The sequence below is a fragment of the Choloepus didactylus genome, chromosome 18, assembly GCF_015220235.1.
Source record: "Choloepus didactylus isolate mChoDid1 chromosome 18, mChoDid1.pri, whole genome shotgun sequence".
Classification (NCBI taxonomy): domain Eukaryota; kingdom Metazoa; phylum Chordata; class Mammalia; order Pilosa; family Megalonychidae; genus Choloepus; species Choloepus didactylus.
Genome location: NC_051324.1, coordinates 46,195,555 through 46,214,970, shown reverse-complemented (window position 1 = coordinate 46,214,970; position 19,416 = coordinate 46,195,555). Strand labels below are relative to the sequence as shown.

Genomic DNA, 19,416 nt, shown 5'->3' with positions numbered 1-19,416 from the left:
GTATTCCTGTGTTTTGTGTGCACACCTACCTGTAACCCCTTCAAATCCATCATTTGAGAATTCAAATGATGTCGGCTGGACTCCCTCCTGGATGTCTGCGCAGTGCGCGCGCACACGCGCGCGCGGTCGCGCACACACACACACACACACACACACACACACACGGGGTCAGGCCACCTGCTACCTCTCCTTCCCCCTAGGCCCTTGCACAGAGAACACCGCACTGGGGCGGGCGAGAGATGGGCGGGGCGGGCAGTGGGCACTCTTACTGATAACTGCTGGGTAGGGAGCAGTGCACGGGAGAGAAGCTGAAGCCAGAGGCGGAGGAAGATGGGTAAGCGAGTGAACCCGGAGAGAAACGCGAGCCGCAACAGGGACACCTTGGCTCATGGGCAGTATCCGGACCCACGAGCAGCAGCACGGGCCGGGCACCGGGTACCGGGGCGGAGTGGCTGAAAAGCTCTGAGGCCCAGGGCGCGCGGGCGCGGCTCTCCGCAAGCCCTCCTGTCTCCTTCGCTCTTCTCCCGGAGGCGGCGGGGCGGGCGGGCGCGGTTCCGGGGGTGGGCGGGCGGGGCGAGGAGAAGGCGGGGCCGCCGCACTGGCTTCACCCAGCCCCTCCCGCCCGCAGTCAGAGCGAGCCCAGGCTCAGCCAGCTCCGGCGGACGGGCGGGCGCTGGAGCGCAGCGCAGCCCTATCGGTCCGCCGAGTGGACTGAGCTGGAAGACGCGCGCCGCGGAGCGAGGCGGGTGATGGGGGCAGGTGCCGCCGGCCGCGCAATGGACGGGCCACGCCTGCTGCTGCTGCTCCTGGGGGTGAGTGATAGCCGGGGAGCTCGCTTCCTTCTCAGGAATCGGAATCCCGAGGGGATCCGGGAGCCATCACTCTGAGGAAAGGACAGAGTGTCGGGGTCCCAGAGTAGGAAGTGGGTGGCGAGAGAGGGGCTCTGATGCCGGAGCCTCAGAGGAGAGTCTGGCGTTATCCGAGCGCAGAAGCGACCCTGGGTTCCAGGTTAGAAACGTGGACAAGAAAGGCGCACGGATGTCGGTCTTCGGGTACGGCGGGAGGAGCTGAGAGGGGTGTCCAGGAAGGTGTCATGGGGCTCTTGGATGCATTGAGTTCTTCGGAAGAGGGCTTTGGATCTCAAGGGGGCGGCAGGGTGGTGGCACCGAACTGAAGCGAGAGGAGAGGGAATGGAACGGGGACTGGAGATGTGAGGGGCGCGCGGGGCTGAAGCAGGGAACCGGAGGCGCAGGGATGGAACAATGAGAGAAGAGGTTGAAGGGACTGGAGGCAGAGGGGACCGGGCATCGGACAATGGGGACCTGCCAGACAATGGTGGGGAGGAGCATCGGAGGGAGAGGTTCTGAGAGCGCGAGGGCAGTTGAGAGGAGAACAGAGATGGGTTGGGGAGGGCAGAAAAGGGACGACGGCGAAGAGAGTAGAGAGGTGGAAGTAAACGGAAAGCGGACCGAGAACCGGTTGCAGACCCTAAAACGGTCAGGGTCCTGCTTGCCCGTGGAGGGATGGTGGGACAAGGAGGGAGATGCCGAGGAGACTTGGGGACGTTTCCCGCAAGTCTCCCGCGCTCTTTCTGCGAATTGCGGCTGGGCAGGCGGGGAGGGGGGCGCCCATTTCGCAGGGGCGAATTCGCTCTGCGGTTTTCCCCACGGCAGGCGGGCTCCGACGACTCGCGCGGTCTTGTGGTGTGAAGCAGTGCAGAGGGCCCGGAGGTTTGGAGCGGGCGTCCCCCAACCCGGCCTGGCCGCAGCCAGATCTCAGGGTGCAGAGCGTGAGGCGCGCTAGCGGGAACCGTCGAGGCAGCGCAGTCTCGGGCGGCATAGGCGGCAGGCGGCCCGCAGGGGGTGCTGCAGGACGAGGGCTGTGCCACCCGGAGCTGCGTCCGAGCCTAGGACCGCGCACCACCCCCCACTAAGTTCCGGGACTGGAGCGCCGCGCCCGCCTCCTCCCCCGCTCTTGAGCCGCGGAAGGTCGGGATCCCACCCGCGCCCCGCCCGACTTTGGGTGGCAGCCGTTGGGCACCGAGCGAGATGGGGGCCACGGGACGCCTCGGATTCTTTGGCCGTGTCCTTAAGCACCGACTCGGCAAAGGACGGCAGGTCCCCGAAGCGTCCGAGTCTTCCTAATGGTTCCGACAAGGTTTTCAAGAGATGTGATCTGGTCTGTGGCTTTAAACTGAGCGCCCTGGATGGTTTCGCAATGGAGGAGGCGTCTTCACTTTCGCTGTCCTCTTCATCTCTCATCTGAGCATCGCGCCCCCAAATCTGCGTTTACAGACGAGGAAACTGAGGTTCTGAGAATTTAAACGACTTGGTCAAGATCCCACAAGCAAGTTGGGGCAGAGTCATTGGTAGACGCCCCAGCAGCTGATTTCCAGCTCAGTCTCCCCCGCACCCCTTCAGGGGCAGCGGGCTCCTCAGTCCGAGATGAGAGCCGCGTTTCACCGGGGGTTGGGGGTGGAGGCGGGGTGGATCCCATCCCCACAGCCAGGTCCGCAGTGGAATGAATACAGGGATGCGGTGGGCAGGGACCCTCTTCGGACGCGGGCCCTATTCTTTAATCCCAGCACTGGTCCCCTGGAGCTGTCAGTACCTGTGGCTTCGTCCTGGGTCTTGGGAATGACTGCGGGCACGTTTGCTGACTAACGCTTCCCGGAGGAGCTGCTTCTCCGGGGTGGGGTTGGGTCGGGGTGGGTGGGACGGGACCCCCGCGGCCAGTAGTGCGGATCCGGGAGGGGCGGCGGGTGGGCTCCAGATCGGGGCAGGAGAGTGTCCCCCGAGTAGAGAAGAGACCGAGGAGTGAGGAAGCTGGGCGTGGAGGGCCCGGGGGCTCGGGAAGTTGAGCCCTGCGCACAATCTGCCTCCTGCAGCTTCGACTCCCGGGCTGCTCTGTGTGGCCGACTCGGCGCGTCGCCTTGGTCGGGGTTTCTTCCTGGGCCGCGGCAAGAGTGCTGAAACCGGAGCGCTTCCCCGCGGGTCGGCTGAGCGCGTCCCGGCGGGTCGGCTGGCGGGACGCGCCGGTAATGGAGGCACTTTGTCATTCAGACGTCTGTAATCGGAGCCGCCGGGCTGGCTAATGCGCCTAATAGGGATGCAGCTAAGGCAGCAAATGGGCGGGCGGGAGAGGCCGGGCGGGGAGGCGGGGGGAGGAGGGGACCCCCACCCGATTGTACCAGCCCAGCCCGGCTCACGCGCCTCGTTTCTTCCCAGGGGGGCATGGGTGGGCAGGCTGAAATAATTCAATATGTTGAATGCCTACTATGTGCCACGCACGCCTGAGTACTTTCTCTTGCCTTATTTAATCCTTATAAAGTCCCAGCAGAGTTTCTCGCGTTTTACAATGGAGGAAGCGAAACCTCCCCGACTTTTAGGCAGGACGCCAGGCTTCTCCGCTTAGCACGGGGTGGCCCCTTGTTGGAACCCAGGATGTTTGGCTCGGAATCCACTCTTTCCTCCTATGCCAGCATGGCACCTCCCTTCTAGATCATGGCGATGCATAGCCCTGAACCCTGACCAACCCTGGAAATGGGATCCATGCTCATGTCCTTGGTACCACAGATTTGGAATCTGATTCCCCTTCCCTGCGCCCAGAGCCTCCACCTCCCTCAGGTATCTACAGTACTCCATCCTAGGTCATTAATTTGTGCCCCATCCCTCCCTCCGCCCCCAACTCAACACCTCTCTTTGGGTAAGAGGGGGGGCAGGTGCCTTTCCTGGGTTTGCATCAACCTCAGAAGACCCTCTAGGTATTTGAAAGCCCTCCAGCCCTAGCTGTGGTTCTGGTGACCTAAGGAACTCTTTGCTGAGGCTGTCTTTGTCTATTTTGGTGTGTTTTTCTATTTTGTCTAATTAAAATTAAAAAAAAAAAGATTCTTAAAAATCAATTCATCTGAGGGCATTTCCACCTTGGTTCCTTAAAAAGACTTGAAAGGCTGAAAAATCAGAAAAACAATTGCAAGCATTCTTGAAACTGGGATGGAATCATTTTATCAAATTTTAAATAAGTATAATAAATAAAAATGTTAGGCAAGTTGCGTCTATCATTTTGGTAAACTGGTTATTTTGGATCTGATTTTGGAGCAATTGGCCCGTACTCTCATCACCCACCCTGCCTCCAAAGATCGGTCAGCCTTGGACCCTCTCCAGGCTTCAGTTTCTTCATCTGTCAGAAAAGGATGAAGGCAATACCTTAAGTCTTTCCCCCTCAGTATCTTGGCCTCTGGAGCACTTGTTTGGGGTGACATCTCTCTCCCTCAACGGACAGTGCCCCCCACTGCCATTACCACCACCCCCCTGAGGTCAGGGGCCACATCTCATTAGAAACTCTTAGCAAATAGTTGTTGAGCTAGTTCACTTTAACAATGGCAATTCCCCATCTTTCTTTGGTCCCACGCCCTCTTCAGATTCTCCCGGAAGTCTCTCCTGATATCTGTCCTGCCCCTGCTCTCAGTTGGTTCCTTTTCTTTGGGGTGGCCAAACTCTCCCCTTTCACTGCCTCTTACCCCAGGTCAGTAGTTCACTGTCCCTAAAACAAGCCACCTCTTTGATAACTAACAGTGTTGAACCCCTACTATATCCCAGTTGTATTTGCATAAATTATTTCTTTTCATTCTCACAGCAAGTCTGTGAGGTAGGTATTACCAACCCAATATTTTCAGGTGAGAACACTGAGATTTAGAGTGATTAACTAACTTACCCAAAGTAACATACTGTTAAATACCAGATTTAGGATTTTACAAAATAAGAAAAATAAAACAAGCACAGAAACATGTAATTATTAATTATGTGGCCCCCTACTCCAAATGCAAGACTTGAGAGAAGAGAGAGGTCTGCCAGCTGCTGCTGGGAGACTACCATACAGACCCCTCAGTAGCAGGGCCCAGGTCTCTACCGGCCTCACCTGACTGGAACTAACCAAGAGCCATAAAGGAACCTTGGGGAAGAGAAAAGAGGGCTCCCAAAACACCAACAAATGCTTACAGCAACCCTAGGGGAAGGTTATTACCTAACGATGAGGAAACTGAGGCGCAGAGACGTTCAAAACCCATCCCAGGTCACTCAGCTCATAAGTGATGAGCCAGGATTCAGAGCAACGAAAGTCATTGAGGAGGGAGGCACTATTATAGCTTACAGATTTTACTCAGAGAACTGCCCCTTCCTGGTTCAGATCCTATTTACACTCACCTTTGAAACAAGGTTAGTGATATAGTTTCTAGAGATTCAATTAGACCTAATAAATTAGAGTGGTGGGGGAAGGGCTGATTCAGGTCACACGCTGGTAGCAGCAAAAACTGACAGCGGATATTTGGACAGGAAGGGATGGGCAGGAAAAAACATATTTAAAAAGCTGACAAGAGGACTCAGATGCAAGTGTGGTAGCTTGGGATGAAGAACACAGGAGCTTCACTGCATTGCAGCCCAGAATAATCGCTGGTGTAAACCCTGAGTCATGGGAAAATCGTGAAGGTATGTTCTAGAGACAGAGAATGGGTAAAATGAAAACCATGAGATGATTAGACGAGCGAACCCAGCTCTCCAGAAAGAGCCATTCCCCCGGAGTTCTAGTTAGTTGAGGTCACAGAGTATTTTCATGATCTTAAATTCCATAAAATTACCTGTTGGGTCCCTGCTATGTCCCGGGCACTGTGTTAGATGCTGGGGCGCCCACAGGCTCCACCCTCAGACAGCTGACAACCAACAGACCAGAGGGGTGGGCAGAGAGAGCCTCTAACAGGGCAGTTCGGCCTAACCTGGGAGGGGTGGGGGCGACAGGACCAATTCCCTGAGAAAGTGACATTTAAGTATAGCCCTAGAGGATGAAAAGAAATCAGAACAGACCGCTCTGGAATCTCACGTCCTGAGGGAATGCTGCATCTGGGAGCCCCAGGGCTCCTGGTCTGCAGATGTTACCGGCACTGTGAGCTGCTGCCACCTGGGAGGAGAGGGTGGTGACACCAATTTCCCTCCTCCTTCACTGCCCGGACCTTCCCCACATACCCCCAAGTCTGATCCTTCCCCCACCCTGCCTCTTCTGTTGCCTCCCCACAAAAACAAACCCTAGTGGGGGCTCAGGATATTTTAAAGGATTGAAGGAAGCAAGTAGCTTGGTCATAGTCCAGCCGATGTGAAAGCAGAGGCATACTCAAAATGACCTTGTAAAGCTCCCTTCTGATTCCACAACCCAAGAGCCCATATTTCCTCTCCCCATTAAATAGGGGTTGCATGGTTTGGGGCCGGGAAGGCATGCTTTGGAGTTTTATTAGACATTAGGATTTTTTTTTTTTTTTAAAGGAACAGAAATATAAAGCAGCCTCCAGCAGCCCCTCCCTCCAGGGAATCCAGTGCTAAATTGTTCCATCCTTTAGCAAAGATGCTTCAGCAGCAAGAATCTGACTCCCCTTTCCCCTGGTTCCAGACTTTTCCCAGTGGCTGTGTGGGGGGCAGGGTGAGAGGGGAGGGCTGGTGGTTGGAAATCAAACCCTGGCGGAGCAGGGCCACTGAATGGGGAGAGCAGCCACTTCCTCGTCATTGATAACAGGCGCCCCTTTCTCCCTCTAGCCGATTGGCTGGTCCTTCACCCTGGCACCGAGCTGTAACCATCTCTGTGTGGGTGGAGAGAACATAGACTCCGAGAGGCAGGGCAGGGCGGACAGCACCCTGAGTGCAAAGTCAGGATTTGGGCCCAAGCCCCTACTCTCTGCCTTGTGCTCTTGGCTTCAAACACTTTCCATTTGATATTTAACCTGGTGGAGTTAGGGACCAGGAGTAGGGCCCTGCTAGCTTTTGTGTGAGTTAGATAAAAGCAGCCCTCTGGGCAGATGCAGCCCTGCAGGTGCACAGCTTAGCGAGTGGAGTATGGGCTGGATTTCAGCCCCCAGTCGTCCCCTTGGCTGGGAGCCCTGTGTAAGCTGCAACCTATCCAGCCATTCATAAGATCCCTGCCTGAAGCCCCTCTGTTGGGCCTCAGGCCCCTCCCCCATGTGGTGTATCCTTGGGAATCCAGGAGTTGCTGTAACCCCAAGATGAACTTGCAAAAGGTCAGCATCTGAGTCTCTGACCTCACGCCCCCAGGAGCCTGTAGGGGTGCACTGTCCCCCACTGCCTTTCTTCCCCACCGGCTTTGATGTGTCTAATGCCTCCCTGGTGAGTTCATCCCAATCCAGGTGGTTCCAATAGAAGGCATCAGAAGACGCCCCTCCCCTCTTTTCTCTCCCTAGTCTGACCCTCTACTCTGCACCCCCAGGTGTCCCTCAGCAGTGCCAAGGAGGCATGCCCCACGGGCCTGTACACCCACAGTGGGGAGTGCTGCAAAGCCTGCAACCTGGGCGAGGGCATGGCCCAGCCTTGTGGAGCCAACCAGACAGTGTGTGAGCCCTGCTTGGACAGTGAGTATGGGGCATGGATTGGGGGGGTAGGGGTGGGGAGGATGGAGGGGAGCACGGCCATGGACGCCTTACATGTACTCTGCCTCCTGGAAGTTCCCTGCACATCACTGCAGGGGCCCAGTATAGGAGGCTGAAAAGAGAAGCTGAGAATGGATGAAGGACCTATGCAGAGGGAGGAGAGGGACCTGATGGGGGGAGCCCCAAGTTGTGCCCCTTCCCAGCCCCCAAGCAGAGAGGTCTTGTAAAGGAGCGTGGTCAAGCAAGGGGGAGAAGCTGATGCTAAGACCAGCTAAAAATATCTGCCCTGCAAAATCAATGGCTGCCACTTCCCTCGGCGTGTTTGGGGGGAGGAGGAGGACGATCAAATCCTGGCTGCCCTGGAGACTGACCTTGGGGGATCCCAGGAAGGGTGTGGCTACCCTGCCCCCCAGGCTAACTGTTCTTCAGCTTTGACCCAGGAAGCAAAGCTTTTGCTGCAGCAGCAGGGACGGGTTAGAGCACAGTAAAGAGATCCTTACTATGGGGTGATGTCATGATGTGGGGCAGGAGGAGCTGTGGCCATTCCTATCCATAGGGAGAGAAAACCGTCTTCCAGGGCTCATGGCACAGTGGGTGTGGGCTGCCTGATCCCAGCCTTCTCTGGATCTGAATTCTCTGTGTTTTTGGGTCAGGAGTCTCCATCTCTGCTAGATGCCCCCAGTCGTTAGAAAACTTTCGCTTATCACCTGCCTTTTACCTGGTGTTCAGTGCCCACCTGGAGGGCTGGGTGGGATCCAGGGCTGGCAACTTTCCCCTTTCCCCTGCCTGCCTAGTCTTCCCTCTCAATCTCCCACCACCACATACAGCCTCTCCATCCTTCAGGCAGCCCCAGCTCCTATGTTTGCCCCAAAGCCCATTTTCCCACCTGTGGGTCCTGTAACTCCACCCCTCTCCTCCCCCAGCTGAGGCACTCCTGGGATTGGGTGGGGAGGCTGGACACCCTGCAGGGCCTTGGCCACCCTTCATCTGGCCATATGCTCTGGGCGTCCATCCCAGGGCAGGGTTAGCCAACCAGAGACCACCCTGGACCCGTTGCAGTTGGCCTCTCTCCTCTCATAGACCCCAGCCTGGGGCCTCTCCTCACCAGGACCTAAACCTCCTGGGGTGGGACCCCACACCCTTCTGTGGAAGGGTCCTGAGGTAGGGTGGAGGAGCCCTGCAGAAGGGGAGGGAGCTGGGCGCACAGGCCTGCTCAGAGACAGATGCAGAACCCCCCTTCCCCTCCCTCCTCCAGCTGTGTTAACAGGCGCCTTTACGAGCCTGCTTTATGGGATGGAGACCCTGGTGGACTTTCTCTCCATCCTCAAAATGTTTCCACAAGGAAACCCATTAAGTGCCTGCCTTCATTCTCTGCCAAAAAGACCACATTTTTCACACCCCCTAAAACTGTCTCTCAGGAGTTTTCTGCTAATTTTCTGTGTTTTCCCATGGGCAGGGCTCCCACCTTCCCCTCCATGTGTGACTCTATCTGTCCCCGTGCCTACACCATTCAGACTGATAGGACACTCTTGTGTCTAGATTGCACATCCTTTCTCAGCTGTTTCTGTCTGCAAGTCCTTTCTGCTGTCTGACTTTCTCCGCCACTGAAGTTCCCCTGTATGTGTCACTGCTCAGCCCATGGGGTCCAACCTTTGTAGAATCCCTGCTGTGTGTCGAGTGCTTTATACACCAAATTTCATTTATTCCTCACCACAGCCCTGTGAGTGGAGATATATTATCCCTTATTTTACAGGGAAAGAAAACAAAGCTCAGAGAGGTTAAGTAAAACATCCAGGGTCACACAGCTAATAAATAATGAAACCAGGTTTTGAAGCCAGACCCTTCTCCCTAAGAATAGAGAAACACAGGGGCCCCTGTGCCGGAACTGACTTTGGAACCAGAAGCATCCCTCCAGGCCCTTTTCCCTCTGCCCTTTTTTCCCTTTTCCCAACTTTCTGCCCCTTTCACTTCTTTTTATCTTGTTTGCCTTCCTCCCCTCCCCAAGATAATGACCCTGTTCTCCATCCTATCTCTGATGCCTTTAGCGAATGTAGACATTGGACTCCATGGCAGGCCTCCATTTCCCTCCGATGGGACCCTAGTCTCTTCTCTTTCCACATTCGGAGTGCTCCTTCCTTCCCTGGCTCTCAAGTTCCTAAATCCAGGCTCTTCCTGCTTTGGAGCAATGGTCCATCCTCTCAGACTGAGGTGGGCACATCCAGAGTTCGCCACACTCCCTGGAAGGGCGAAGACGACCTGGCCCTGTGCCCTCCCCTCCCTGCACACGCAGCCCACCTCCGCTCCTTGTTCTGGAGCTCACATCCATTAATTAAGAGAACATGAGTCAAGAGTGAGCTTGGAAATCTCCCTTTATGCCAGCTGAAAGGGCAGAGGACTATATATGCAAGTCCTTCTTGCTTTCTAGCTTCAATCCCTCCTGCTGTACCTGAACTTTCTTGCCTGGAGCCCCATCTCCACCCTCGAGTCAGGCCCTTCAGCAGCTTGGGGTAGAGCCATGGGTGGGAATTTCTGCTGTCTAACCCTTGTTACTCCATTCCTGCCACACCTGAGCGAGCCCTCACCTGTGTGTGGGGGTGGGGGTGGGGGGTACAGAGGGCAGCAGAGGCGGGGAGGCTCCCTAGTGGCTGGGTTCACAGCCCAGCTCTGGCCCGCGGGGAGGGCTGGGTGGGAACCACGCTTAGATTATTCCTTAATCGTGCTGGGAACAAGGGTGCAGTGCTGGAAACTCTCTAAGGGGATTTGCCAGGGAATTTACTGGCCCCAGCTGGGCTACTCCATGGAGCCTCAGGGCTGGTGCTTCCAAGGCCACGGGGGTGGGGTTCCTGACCTTTCACAGCAGGCAATCAGCGACCCTTGGGAGGAGCGGGGGTGTCAATGAGCGGAGAGACTGAATGAAGAGGTCAGCACCCTAGCAGGGGAGGGGGAGGAGCTCCAGCCCCAGCAGGGGCTTGTGCTCCACGGTAGCAGCAGCGCCCAACGGGCAGGTGGCTGAATTCTGTGCCTGCGGCTCCCCTGCCACCCCTCTCCTCTCAGGCGTGACGTTCTCAGACGTGGTGAGCGCCACCGAGCCGTGCAAGCCGTGCACCGAATGCGTGGGGCTGCAGAGCATGTCAGCGCCCTGCGTGGAGGCGGACGACGCCGTGTGCCGCTGCGCCTACGGCTACTACCAGGACGAGACAACTGGTCGCTGCGAGACGTGTCGCGTGTGCGAGGCAGGCTCGGGCCTGGTGTTCTCGTGCCAGGACAAGCAGAACACCGTGTGCGAGGAGTGCCCCGATGGCACATACTCCGACGAGGCCAACCACGTGGACCCGTGCCTGCCCTGTACCGTGTGTGAGGACACCGAGCGGCAGCTGCGCGAGTGTACGCGCTGGGCCGACGCCGAGTGCGAGGGTGAGCGCGCAGCTCGGGGGCAGGAGGCGTGAGGAAGGGCACCCTGGGGGTGGCGAAGGGCCCCTCCCGGCCTGCCAGGGAAGCTCTGTGACCTTGAGCCAGTGGGCCCCCTCCCTGAACCCAGGTCTGTTCCTGGGTAACCTGAGCGGGAAGGTGGTTCCCCCCTCCTTTTCTCACCAAAGGACTCGGTTCAGTATTTCCCTCTTTGGGCTGTTTGGAAAGCCCTTACCATCCTCCCAGGCTGCAGTTGCTGCACTGTAACTCATTTCCCAGGGCTTTAATCATCTGTGGCTGCCAGCTAGCAATCCGAGAGGCAGGAGAGAAGAGAAGAAGGTGGAAGGTGGCCACCCTGGCCTGGGGTATTTCTGGCTAGAGCAAAGAGGAGGCAGCTTTCTGAACTGGAAAAAGAGCCTCAGGCCCCTCAGGAGTAGGGACCCTTTTGTGAGGCCTGGTCTAGGTCCATGGTGGTTTGTGGCTCTGCAGCTCGCCTGCCCTCGGGGCCCTGGGCTGGAATCCATCTGAGTGAAGCTGGGGAGGTCACTCCTGTCTCAGACCTGTTTCCTCACTGGTCCTGGGGCCAGGGGTTGTTGTAGGTTAGGGGAGGTGGCTGGCCCACTTCAAAGTGTGGTATCTGGGGAGGGGTTGATAGTCATTGTGACAACCTAGTGAAGGATGAGGTTGGACACAGGGACCCCTAGGAGGTAGGTGGGAGGAGAGGCTTCGGGGCAGAGGAAGAAGGGAGAGGAGCAGCAGGCCCAGGGCTGGGAAGCCTGAGAGTGAGGCAGGATGTGTACAGAGGGCTCTCAGGTCCTGCGTGGAGGGAGGCAGGTTATGCCCACCTTAGCCAGGCACAGGACCCCTAGGAGATGGTGGGAGGAGCCCTGTGCCAGGGCAGAGCTGTTTTGGTCTCTGGTTGGTAATGTCCATTTTCAGGGAGGTGGCTGGACTTTCCCACTGCAGGGAGAGGTTTGCCATGCCTTCCTTTTCGGTCCATCACCCTGGAGCCGTGTGCCCATTTAGCTATTTCCCTTTGGGATCCTAACCCTTAGGGAGCCCTCTGTCTGAGCAGTCAGCACAGCCCATCCTGCAGGGAGCCCCCAGTTTGATGGGAGAGAGACATCCTCTGTCCTTGGGGAGCCCCAGTCTGATGAGGGAGACACGGTCTCAGCACTTGGTCCCCAGCTGCAGGAGAACACAGCCCTAACTTTGGGGAACCCCTATTCTGATGGAAGCAGCACCACCTCTGCCTTCAGTCAGCGCCAGCTGGATGAGAGAAATACATCCCAGCCCTTGGGGAGCTTCCAGTCTGGCAAGGCTCCAACATGCCCATGCCTTCCTTCCCACATCCCAAGATCTCCAGCTCTGGGCGCTGCTGGTGGAGAGGGCTTTTAGGCTGAGCTGAGGCCAGGTATATGTGTGAAGCTTCCTGCATGGGGGGAGGGGGAGGACAGACAGAACATGCTGGTTCCAGTGGCGATTGCCCTGGGCTAGGAGATAGGCAAGTGGTGCCAGGCGCCAGGCAGAAGAGGGAGGGCGTTTCAGCAGCTGGGCGGCACGTAGCCGCCCAGTTCCCGATCCACGATCCGCGGGCAAGTCCGGACCAGCAGGAGGGGAGACTTAGTCAGGGGCGCGGTTAGGGCAAAGAAGGGTGGTGGCTGGAGAAGGGACGGGATCTGCTTTTTGGGGCGTTCACAGACTCCTCCCAGATGCCACCCTATGTTCCCAGCCACCCCAAGGGAGAAGGTACCCTCTGAGGGGTGTGTTTATCCTGGCCTCTCTCTCCTTTCAGCTCTGGCCTCTAAAGGGTTAAATGTCAGCTTGGGGGCAGAGGGACCATTTCAGGAAATGGGATTTGATTCTTGGTTCCCTTGCCCACACCCCCCCCCCCCATACCATACTTTCCTGCTTATACATTTCCAGCGTCAACGTGGTGACTCACCTGCCCTTGAGGACAAGGGCTACTACCCCTTGCCCCAGTGAGATGTGGGTTTAGGGAGGGTAACCCGGTCCCTCCTTCCATTCCCAAGTCTGACAGCTCCCACTCCGGAAACGCCTGTCAGGACCAGCCAAGGGCCTAGTGGGTTGAAATGCTGATGGACAGCGCCACATCTGGATCTCATCCTCCTGCCCCCAACAGAGGGGATTGGAGAGAGGAAAAAGCACCCTGGACAGGGCTGTCCTCAGCTCCTCTAACCTCTTAGGGTCCTCCTTCTGCCCTTCCCCCCTGCTCACCAACTCTCATGATGGCCCGAGTCCCACATCCCTTCCCCTCCCACACCCTTCAGCCTCTGGGCTGGGGTACGGCTCAGCTGAGCTGTACCTTCAGTCTCTGGGCTCAGGCCGCCCCCTCCACTTGCCCAGTCCCCTAGCAGGGCAAGAGAAGACCCCCATGGCCAATGCCAATGCAGGGCTGTCCCCTGCACTTCCCACCCTATGTTGTCCACCTCCTCCCTGGACTGAGATGCAGGAGGGTGGGATGGGGTGGCAGACGGCAGCCCCTCCCCACTATCAGCCAGATGGATTCCAGATTCACATCTAGGGGCCTCAGAAGGCACTGAAAACAGGGGCCTTTGAAGCATATGCCCCTTGAACTGAGGAGGCCCAGACCGGTGAGGAGCTTCAACTCCAACTTGGGTGGGCAGACAGTGGGCTGGGAAGCAAGGTGCCCTCCTCTTTACCCCGTTGGCATGTCCTATCTGCTTTCCCTCCCTGCCCCAAGCATGGGAAGCGAGGATGGATGGGGTGGGCAACTTTGCCCAGACACGTACCCCCAGGCCTTCCAGAGCCCACAACCCCCAGCACTGCCCCTGCTGGATGGCAAAATGGAAAATCCCTCCCACTGGTGCCAGGAGATGGTGGGTCCCCAGCCAGGGAGGCTGGCCACGCCCAGCTGGCATGAGAGGGGGCCGAGGTGGGTGGCGAGGCACAGGCTCCTCCCCCGAGACAGTGCCTGCTTTCTGGGTGCTTCCTCCACCTGAGGTCTGCTCCCTGCCCAAGGGGGCTTCCAATCAGACAGGAAACAGAAAGGGAGGCTGGGCATTGGGAAAGAACTGGCTGGAGGGAAGTAAGCCAGCTGGGCACCCACCCCACCCCACCCCACCCAAACCTAGAGCCTGGAGCATCAGAGACAGAAAGGGAGGGCTGCGTGCCAGCTCCCGGGTGGTGGTGTGGGGGCAGGTACCTCTCTGGCCAGACCTGAGAGCCTCCCATCCTTCCTCAGGACAAGGCAGTCTGGGGTCCTCTGGGGCAACCTGCAGCTAGAGAGGTTGTGACACTTCCGCAGAGTGATTCCATCTTGATGCTTCCCTGTGGCATACCCCCCTTCTACATTTGCTCACCTCCATGCCAGGCTTCTGGTTACCCAGGGGAGGCCGAGTAGAATTCTAGGACTACAACCATGCCCAAGATGGAAGGAAGCTTGGAGAATATTCCCATTCTATAGATGGGGAAATTGAGGCCCAGAGAGGAGAAGGGACTGGTCCGGAGTCACACAGCCAAGGCAGAGACAGGGCTCACAGGGACCCTGGTCCACTGAACTCCCTCCACCATCATAGCATCATGCACACAAGCACCCAGAGCCAGGGATGGGGACTCAGGAAGGAGGAGTGGTCAGAACATGAGAGGGGGATCTGTGGGGTGGACAGGGGCCTCACTCCTGCAATCCTTTCTCCCAGAGATCCCGGGCCGTTGGATGACACGGGCCACGCCCCCGGAGGGCTCAGACAGCCCAGCCCCCAGCACCCAGGAGCCCGACGGACCTCCAGAGCTAGAACTCGGAGCCAGCACGGTGGCAGATGTGGTGACCACAGTGATGGGCAGCTCCCAGCCCGTGGTGACCCGAGGAACCACGGACAACCTCATCCCTGTCTACTGCTCCATCCTGGCCGCTGTGGTGGTGGGCCTTGTGGCCTACATCGCCTTCAAGAGGTGAGGGGGTGGGGGACGGAGAGGGGGACCTTCCCTCTCAAGGAGGGCTTTGCTTTGATCTTGACCTGAACACACACGCCCTTTTAACTCAACCCCAAACCCAGCTCACCTCACTCACCATCAGCCTAAGGTGTGGCAGGTCAGCAGGGGGTGAGGAAGGGGAACCCCCTGTCCTGTCCTGGCCCCAGCACCTCTCCATCCCCAATACTGCTCCCCTCCCGGGGCCCATGCCCAGCTGCACCCACAGAGAGCTTTCTCTACCAGCCACTCACCCACACGGCTACCTGTGTTGCACGTGGGATCCCGTGGCACACACACCCGGGTATGCAGGACATGCAAGAATTTCCAGAAGGGGTTTTACATTTTTAAATGCATTTTTCATTCTTTTAAAAAAATCATTGAAGTAATACATGCTTGTTGGGGAAAATGCAAACAAGGCAACGTCGCTAAAGCAAGAAGTAAAAAAGTCCCTTTTCACCTCGCCAAATCCTACTCCTTTCCTCACTGGAGTCTCTTCGGAATGGATCTTTCCCAGCTATTTTCTGTGCATTTCCAAACACATGTATATAAAATTTTTTATAGTTATACATAAACACACAGGTTTTTATTTTTTAAAACATCTGTGAGATCATACTATACATATGCTACACTCACTTTTTCACATAATCTCCCCTGGGAGAACTTTTCTCAGGATGTAAAAATTATCTGCTTGTCTGTAGCCACTCATTCAATAATATGGATGAACCATAATTTATTTAACCAGTACCCTATTGATGGACATTTGATTCGTGTTCAGTTTTTTGCTATTGCTTCTAATAGCAGAGGAAATCTATATATATCTCTCTGCACACATGTGGAAATATTTTAGAAGGGTAGATTGCTAGAAGCGGAATTCCTAGGAATTCATTTATTTGCACACCATTCATTCCATGAACATTTATTGACTGCCTTCGGTATGTATCCAGCCCCGAGAGCCCCCTCTGCCCTCAGGGAGCTTTCAGTGTAGGCCGGGGACAGATATGGAAAGAAACCAGAACCTTAGATACGGTGGTTGGGGTTGTATTGAGCCCCTACCATGCCCCTGACCCCATCGGCGAGCGCAGCCCGTGAGCCCTGAGTCTGGGCCTGTCCTCCGGCTCCAGGTGGAACAGCTGCAAGCAGAACAAGCAGGGAGCCAACAGCCGGCCCGTGAACCAGACACCCCCACCCGAGGGAGAAAAGCTCCACAGCGACAGCGGCATCTCTGTGGACAGCCAGAGCCTGCATGACCAGCAGCCCCACACGCAGACGGCCGCAGGCCAGGGTGAGGAGCGAGGGCAGGTGGGGAGCTGAGGCAGGGAGAACTGGAGGGACAATGGTTAGACTGTAGGAAGGACTGCCGGAGGGGCTGGCTAACGGTGGGCTCTGTGGGGAAGGATGGGAGGGTCCTTCCCAATAGGATAACTTGGGATGTGGAGGCTTTTACAAGTCGTAACAACCAGACTCATCAAGCTAATTGTCCCCCCTGGGGCTAATTACTCCCCCAAAGTGGCTGCAATTAGCCTCCTGCCCTGGACTTCTGGGGGAACAAGTAGTTAATTATGTACCCTAATTACTGGCCCACAGCCCGGCTCCAGGACACTTGCTGCATTTGAGTCTGGGATTGACAAGTTCTGTCTCCTCTGAGGATTAATTGCTGGGGGACAGGGGGTAGTGGAGCAAGTGCTGGAGCTGTGAACAAGGAGGGGACAACGAGTCCGCACCCTCCAGGCCCCTCCACAGCCCTGTCGCCCATCCAGGATGTCATCTTGGTCATCCCTCTGTCTCTAGGCCCTCCGGGCACCCCCAGATTGGGAGAAGGGCCTCGACCCCTTTTGGGCCTTACCCCAGGTGCCACCCCCTCTGTGTGCTGGGAGTGGGGGGGAGATGCAGTGGGGGTGGGTGCAGCGGGGAGAGCCTGAGCCCCCTCTGTGTTTTCGGCAGCCCTCAAGGGTGACGGAGGCCTCTACAGCAGCCTGCCCCCGGCCAAGCGGGAGGAGGTGGAGAAGCTGCTCAACGGCTCCGCGGGGGACACCTGGCGGCACCTGGCGGGCGAGCTGGGCTACCAGCCCGAGCACATAGACTCCTTCACCCGCGAGGCCTGCCCGGTCCGCGCCCTGCTCACCAGCTGGGCCGCCCAGGACAGCGCGACGCTCGACGCCCTCCTGGCCGCCCTGCGCCGCATCCAGCGCGCCGACATCGTGGAGAGCCTGTGCAGCGAGTCCACGGCCACATCCCCCGTGTGAGCCCACCAGGGAGTCCCCGCCCTGCCCCCACATTCCGACGCCTGACGCCGCTCCAGCCAACCCCTGGGCAGGGCTCCGGAGCCCGGGCCCCCGGACCACAGCCCTCCCTGCTCCCCATGTGGTCCCTTCTCTCCGGGTCACGCGCCCTCTTCTGGGAGCCGGTGCCCTGCTGTCTCCCCCACCCACCCCTGCCCCTGCCCCATCTCCCCCTCAGGCTTTCTACTCCCTTCTTCCCATGTCCCCGGGCAGGCCAGCCCCCTCCCACCTTAGCAGCTGTTGTAACCGGGGGGCTGACACCCGAGATGGTGTTGGGAGATGGCGACAAGGCCCCGGAGACTCGGAGGGAGGGGCTGAGGAACCAGAGCTGCAGACTTGCCACTGTGAACTTGGGGGACTTGGGAGCATCATAGGGCTGGAGCCCCCACGGCTCCTTCGCTGCCACCCCCTTGGCGTGAGAGGAGGCTGGAGCTGGAAGGGAAATTTGAAAACTGTGCCTCTTCCTTCGCCTTATATACAGGATGTGAGGCCCAGAAAGGCAGTGACTAGCCCAAAGCCACCCAGCTCTGTGGAGGCCAAGGGTGGGCTGGCCCCCTCCTCTCGGAACGAGGGGCTGAAACCTCAGGTTGGTTGGAGGGTTGGGGGAGGGGGCAGGCGACTCCCCGGAAAGTGTCTCAGTGTCTGGAAGCCAAGTCTGCTCCGCCCTCCTTCGTCTCCTGGCCTGTCGAGCCCCCTGCAGACACGGGATGTTTTGCCCAAGGCCTGGGCCATTAATCCATCGTGATCCGAGTCAGGTGTGGGATTTGCGGAAAGGGGCGCTGCTTCCCTCAGGCATGTTGGAGGGGCATCCATGCCAGAGAAAGGACTGGTGTGCTGTGTCCCCAGGGCCAACACGGGCAGCATCTTTCCCTAAAATCATCCCTGGGGGTCAGTGACCAAGGAGCCCACCCCCACCCCCAACTCCTGCAACACACACATGCTGGATGGGAAATCTTGCTCTCCTCCAAGAGTTCCTTCTCTGGGGCTGAGGCCGGATCCTGCCCAGGGCAGCTGCCAGGGAAGCATCGGAGGGAGTTGAGCTCTGTGTGCTGTCTCCTCGCCCCCGGGTTTAGCGGGCCAAGGACTGCTGAAGCTTGAGCTGGCGTCTGTCTTCCAAGGGCCTGCACGTGGAGGAATGCCCTCCCCCCACCCCATCCTCCCCTGCCCTGCGAGCAGTTTGGCGGGGCCCGAAGGCTCATTCCAGTTGAGCTGAAGAAAAGCGGACAAGAGCAGGAATGCAGCCAGAGGGACCTGAGTGGGGCTGTATCCTGCCCAGGGTCGCTCCAGAGTCTGGAGGGCCCCACAAAGGCTAGTTTTTCCCCTAGCTTGGTTCCAGAAAGGGGCCATGAGGTCTCAGTGGCGTTCCCACTCCCTCCTGGCCAGCTCTGTTGCCTTTGATGTTGGAAGCAGTGTGCCTCCCCCGCTGCTTAGCATGAATGAGCCCGGGGGGGAGGGTACGCTGACAACTGCCCTCCCCCTCCCCGACCTGTGTAAGGGACTAGGAGCGTCATATGTGGATGGCTTTCTTTGACCTCAGTGTGTGGCAGGAGGAGGGAACCCACGTGTGGCCCCTCGTCTGTGGACCTAGGGGATGACACAGTGTCTGGGTGTATTTATTTTCCTCTCCAGCGGTTGGGGAGGATGGGAAGGGGGTTGTAGGGGGCGGGTTTGCAAGTATGTTTTAGCATGTGTTTGGTTCCGGGGTCCCTCTTGCCTCCCTTTGGGCTGAGATGGAACCCTTTGCTCTACCGGCTGGGGGCGGCAAGCTCCAGACCCCTCGTCACCCTCCCTGACACGTTCCAGTTGCATCCTGTGTAATCATTTCTTGGGCCCTCCTGAAACCTACACATAAAACATAAATGATGAACATTAAATAGCAAAGAAAGAAAAATCATGCAAAGAGATTTTCTGAAAGTACACGTGGTTAGAGGTGGTTGGGGGTGTCTGCTTGGGGAAGGGACCCAGGTATAATTTCCCACTCAATGAATTTCTGTCCTATTTTTTCCTCACAAAAATGGGAAGTTTAACAGAAATCCAGCCACGGAGTTAATTTCAGTGACATGGAAAAAGGAATGGGGCCCTTTGCCCCCAGATCTTGGAGAAGGAAAGTGAAAATGGCCATGCAGGAAATGGGCCAGCTGTGAACTTGACCAGATGTCAGAGGGGAAACTGACCACAGGGCACCAGGGGTTTGCTAGGAGGTCCAGGTCATAACCTCACGGCTCCCAGCCACCCACATGGCTTGGGAGACGCACATGTACACGCACACACATACACACAGAGGATCTGGCTCCAGATGGCCAGGCAGGAGGCTGACTAGCCCGGCCTGGAGTTAGGGAGGCCCCTCCCTCGGGG

General features: G+C 57.5%; 1 protein-coding gene across 1 annotated transcript; it reads left to right on the top strand.

Moving 5' to 3' along the window:
- Positions 1-628: 628 nt before the first annotated feature.
- Positions 629-18,955, top strand: NGFR (nerve growth factor receptor). Its single transcript, XM_037809288.1, has 6 exons — positions 629-812; positions 7,261-7,402; positions 10,475-10,834; positions 14,509-14,761; positions 15,904-16,064; positions 16,724-18,955. Exons 1-6 carry the CDS (start codon positions 750-752, stop codon positions 17,023-17,025), a joined length of 1,281 nt encoding a protein of 426 aa, XP_037665216.1. The 5' UTR covers positions 629-749; the 3' UTR covers positions 17,026-18,955.
- The last annotated feature ends 461 nt before the right edge of the window (positions 18,956-19,416 follow it).

Excerpts from the sequence above, each read along its gene's own strand:
- NGFR (XM_037809288.1), top strand. The coding sequence starts at position 750 with ATGGGGGCAGGTGCCGCCGGCCGCGCAATGGACGGGCCACGCCTGCTG. Across the intron at positions 813-7,260 it reads TGCTGCTGCTGCTCCTGGGG|GTGTCCCTCAGCAGTGCCAA; the intron begins GTGAGTGATAGC and ends CTGCACCCCCAG. Across the intron at positions 10,835-14,508 it reads GGCCGACGCCGAGTGCGAGG|AGATCCCGGGCCGTTGGATG; the intron begins GTGAGCGCGCAG and ends CCTTTCTCCCAG.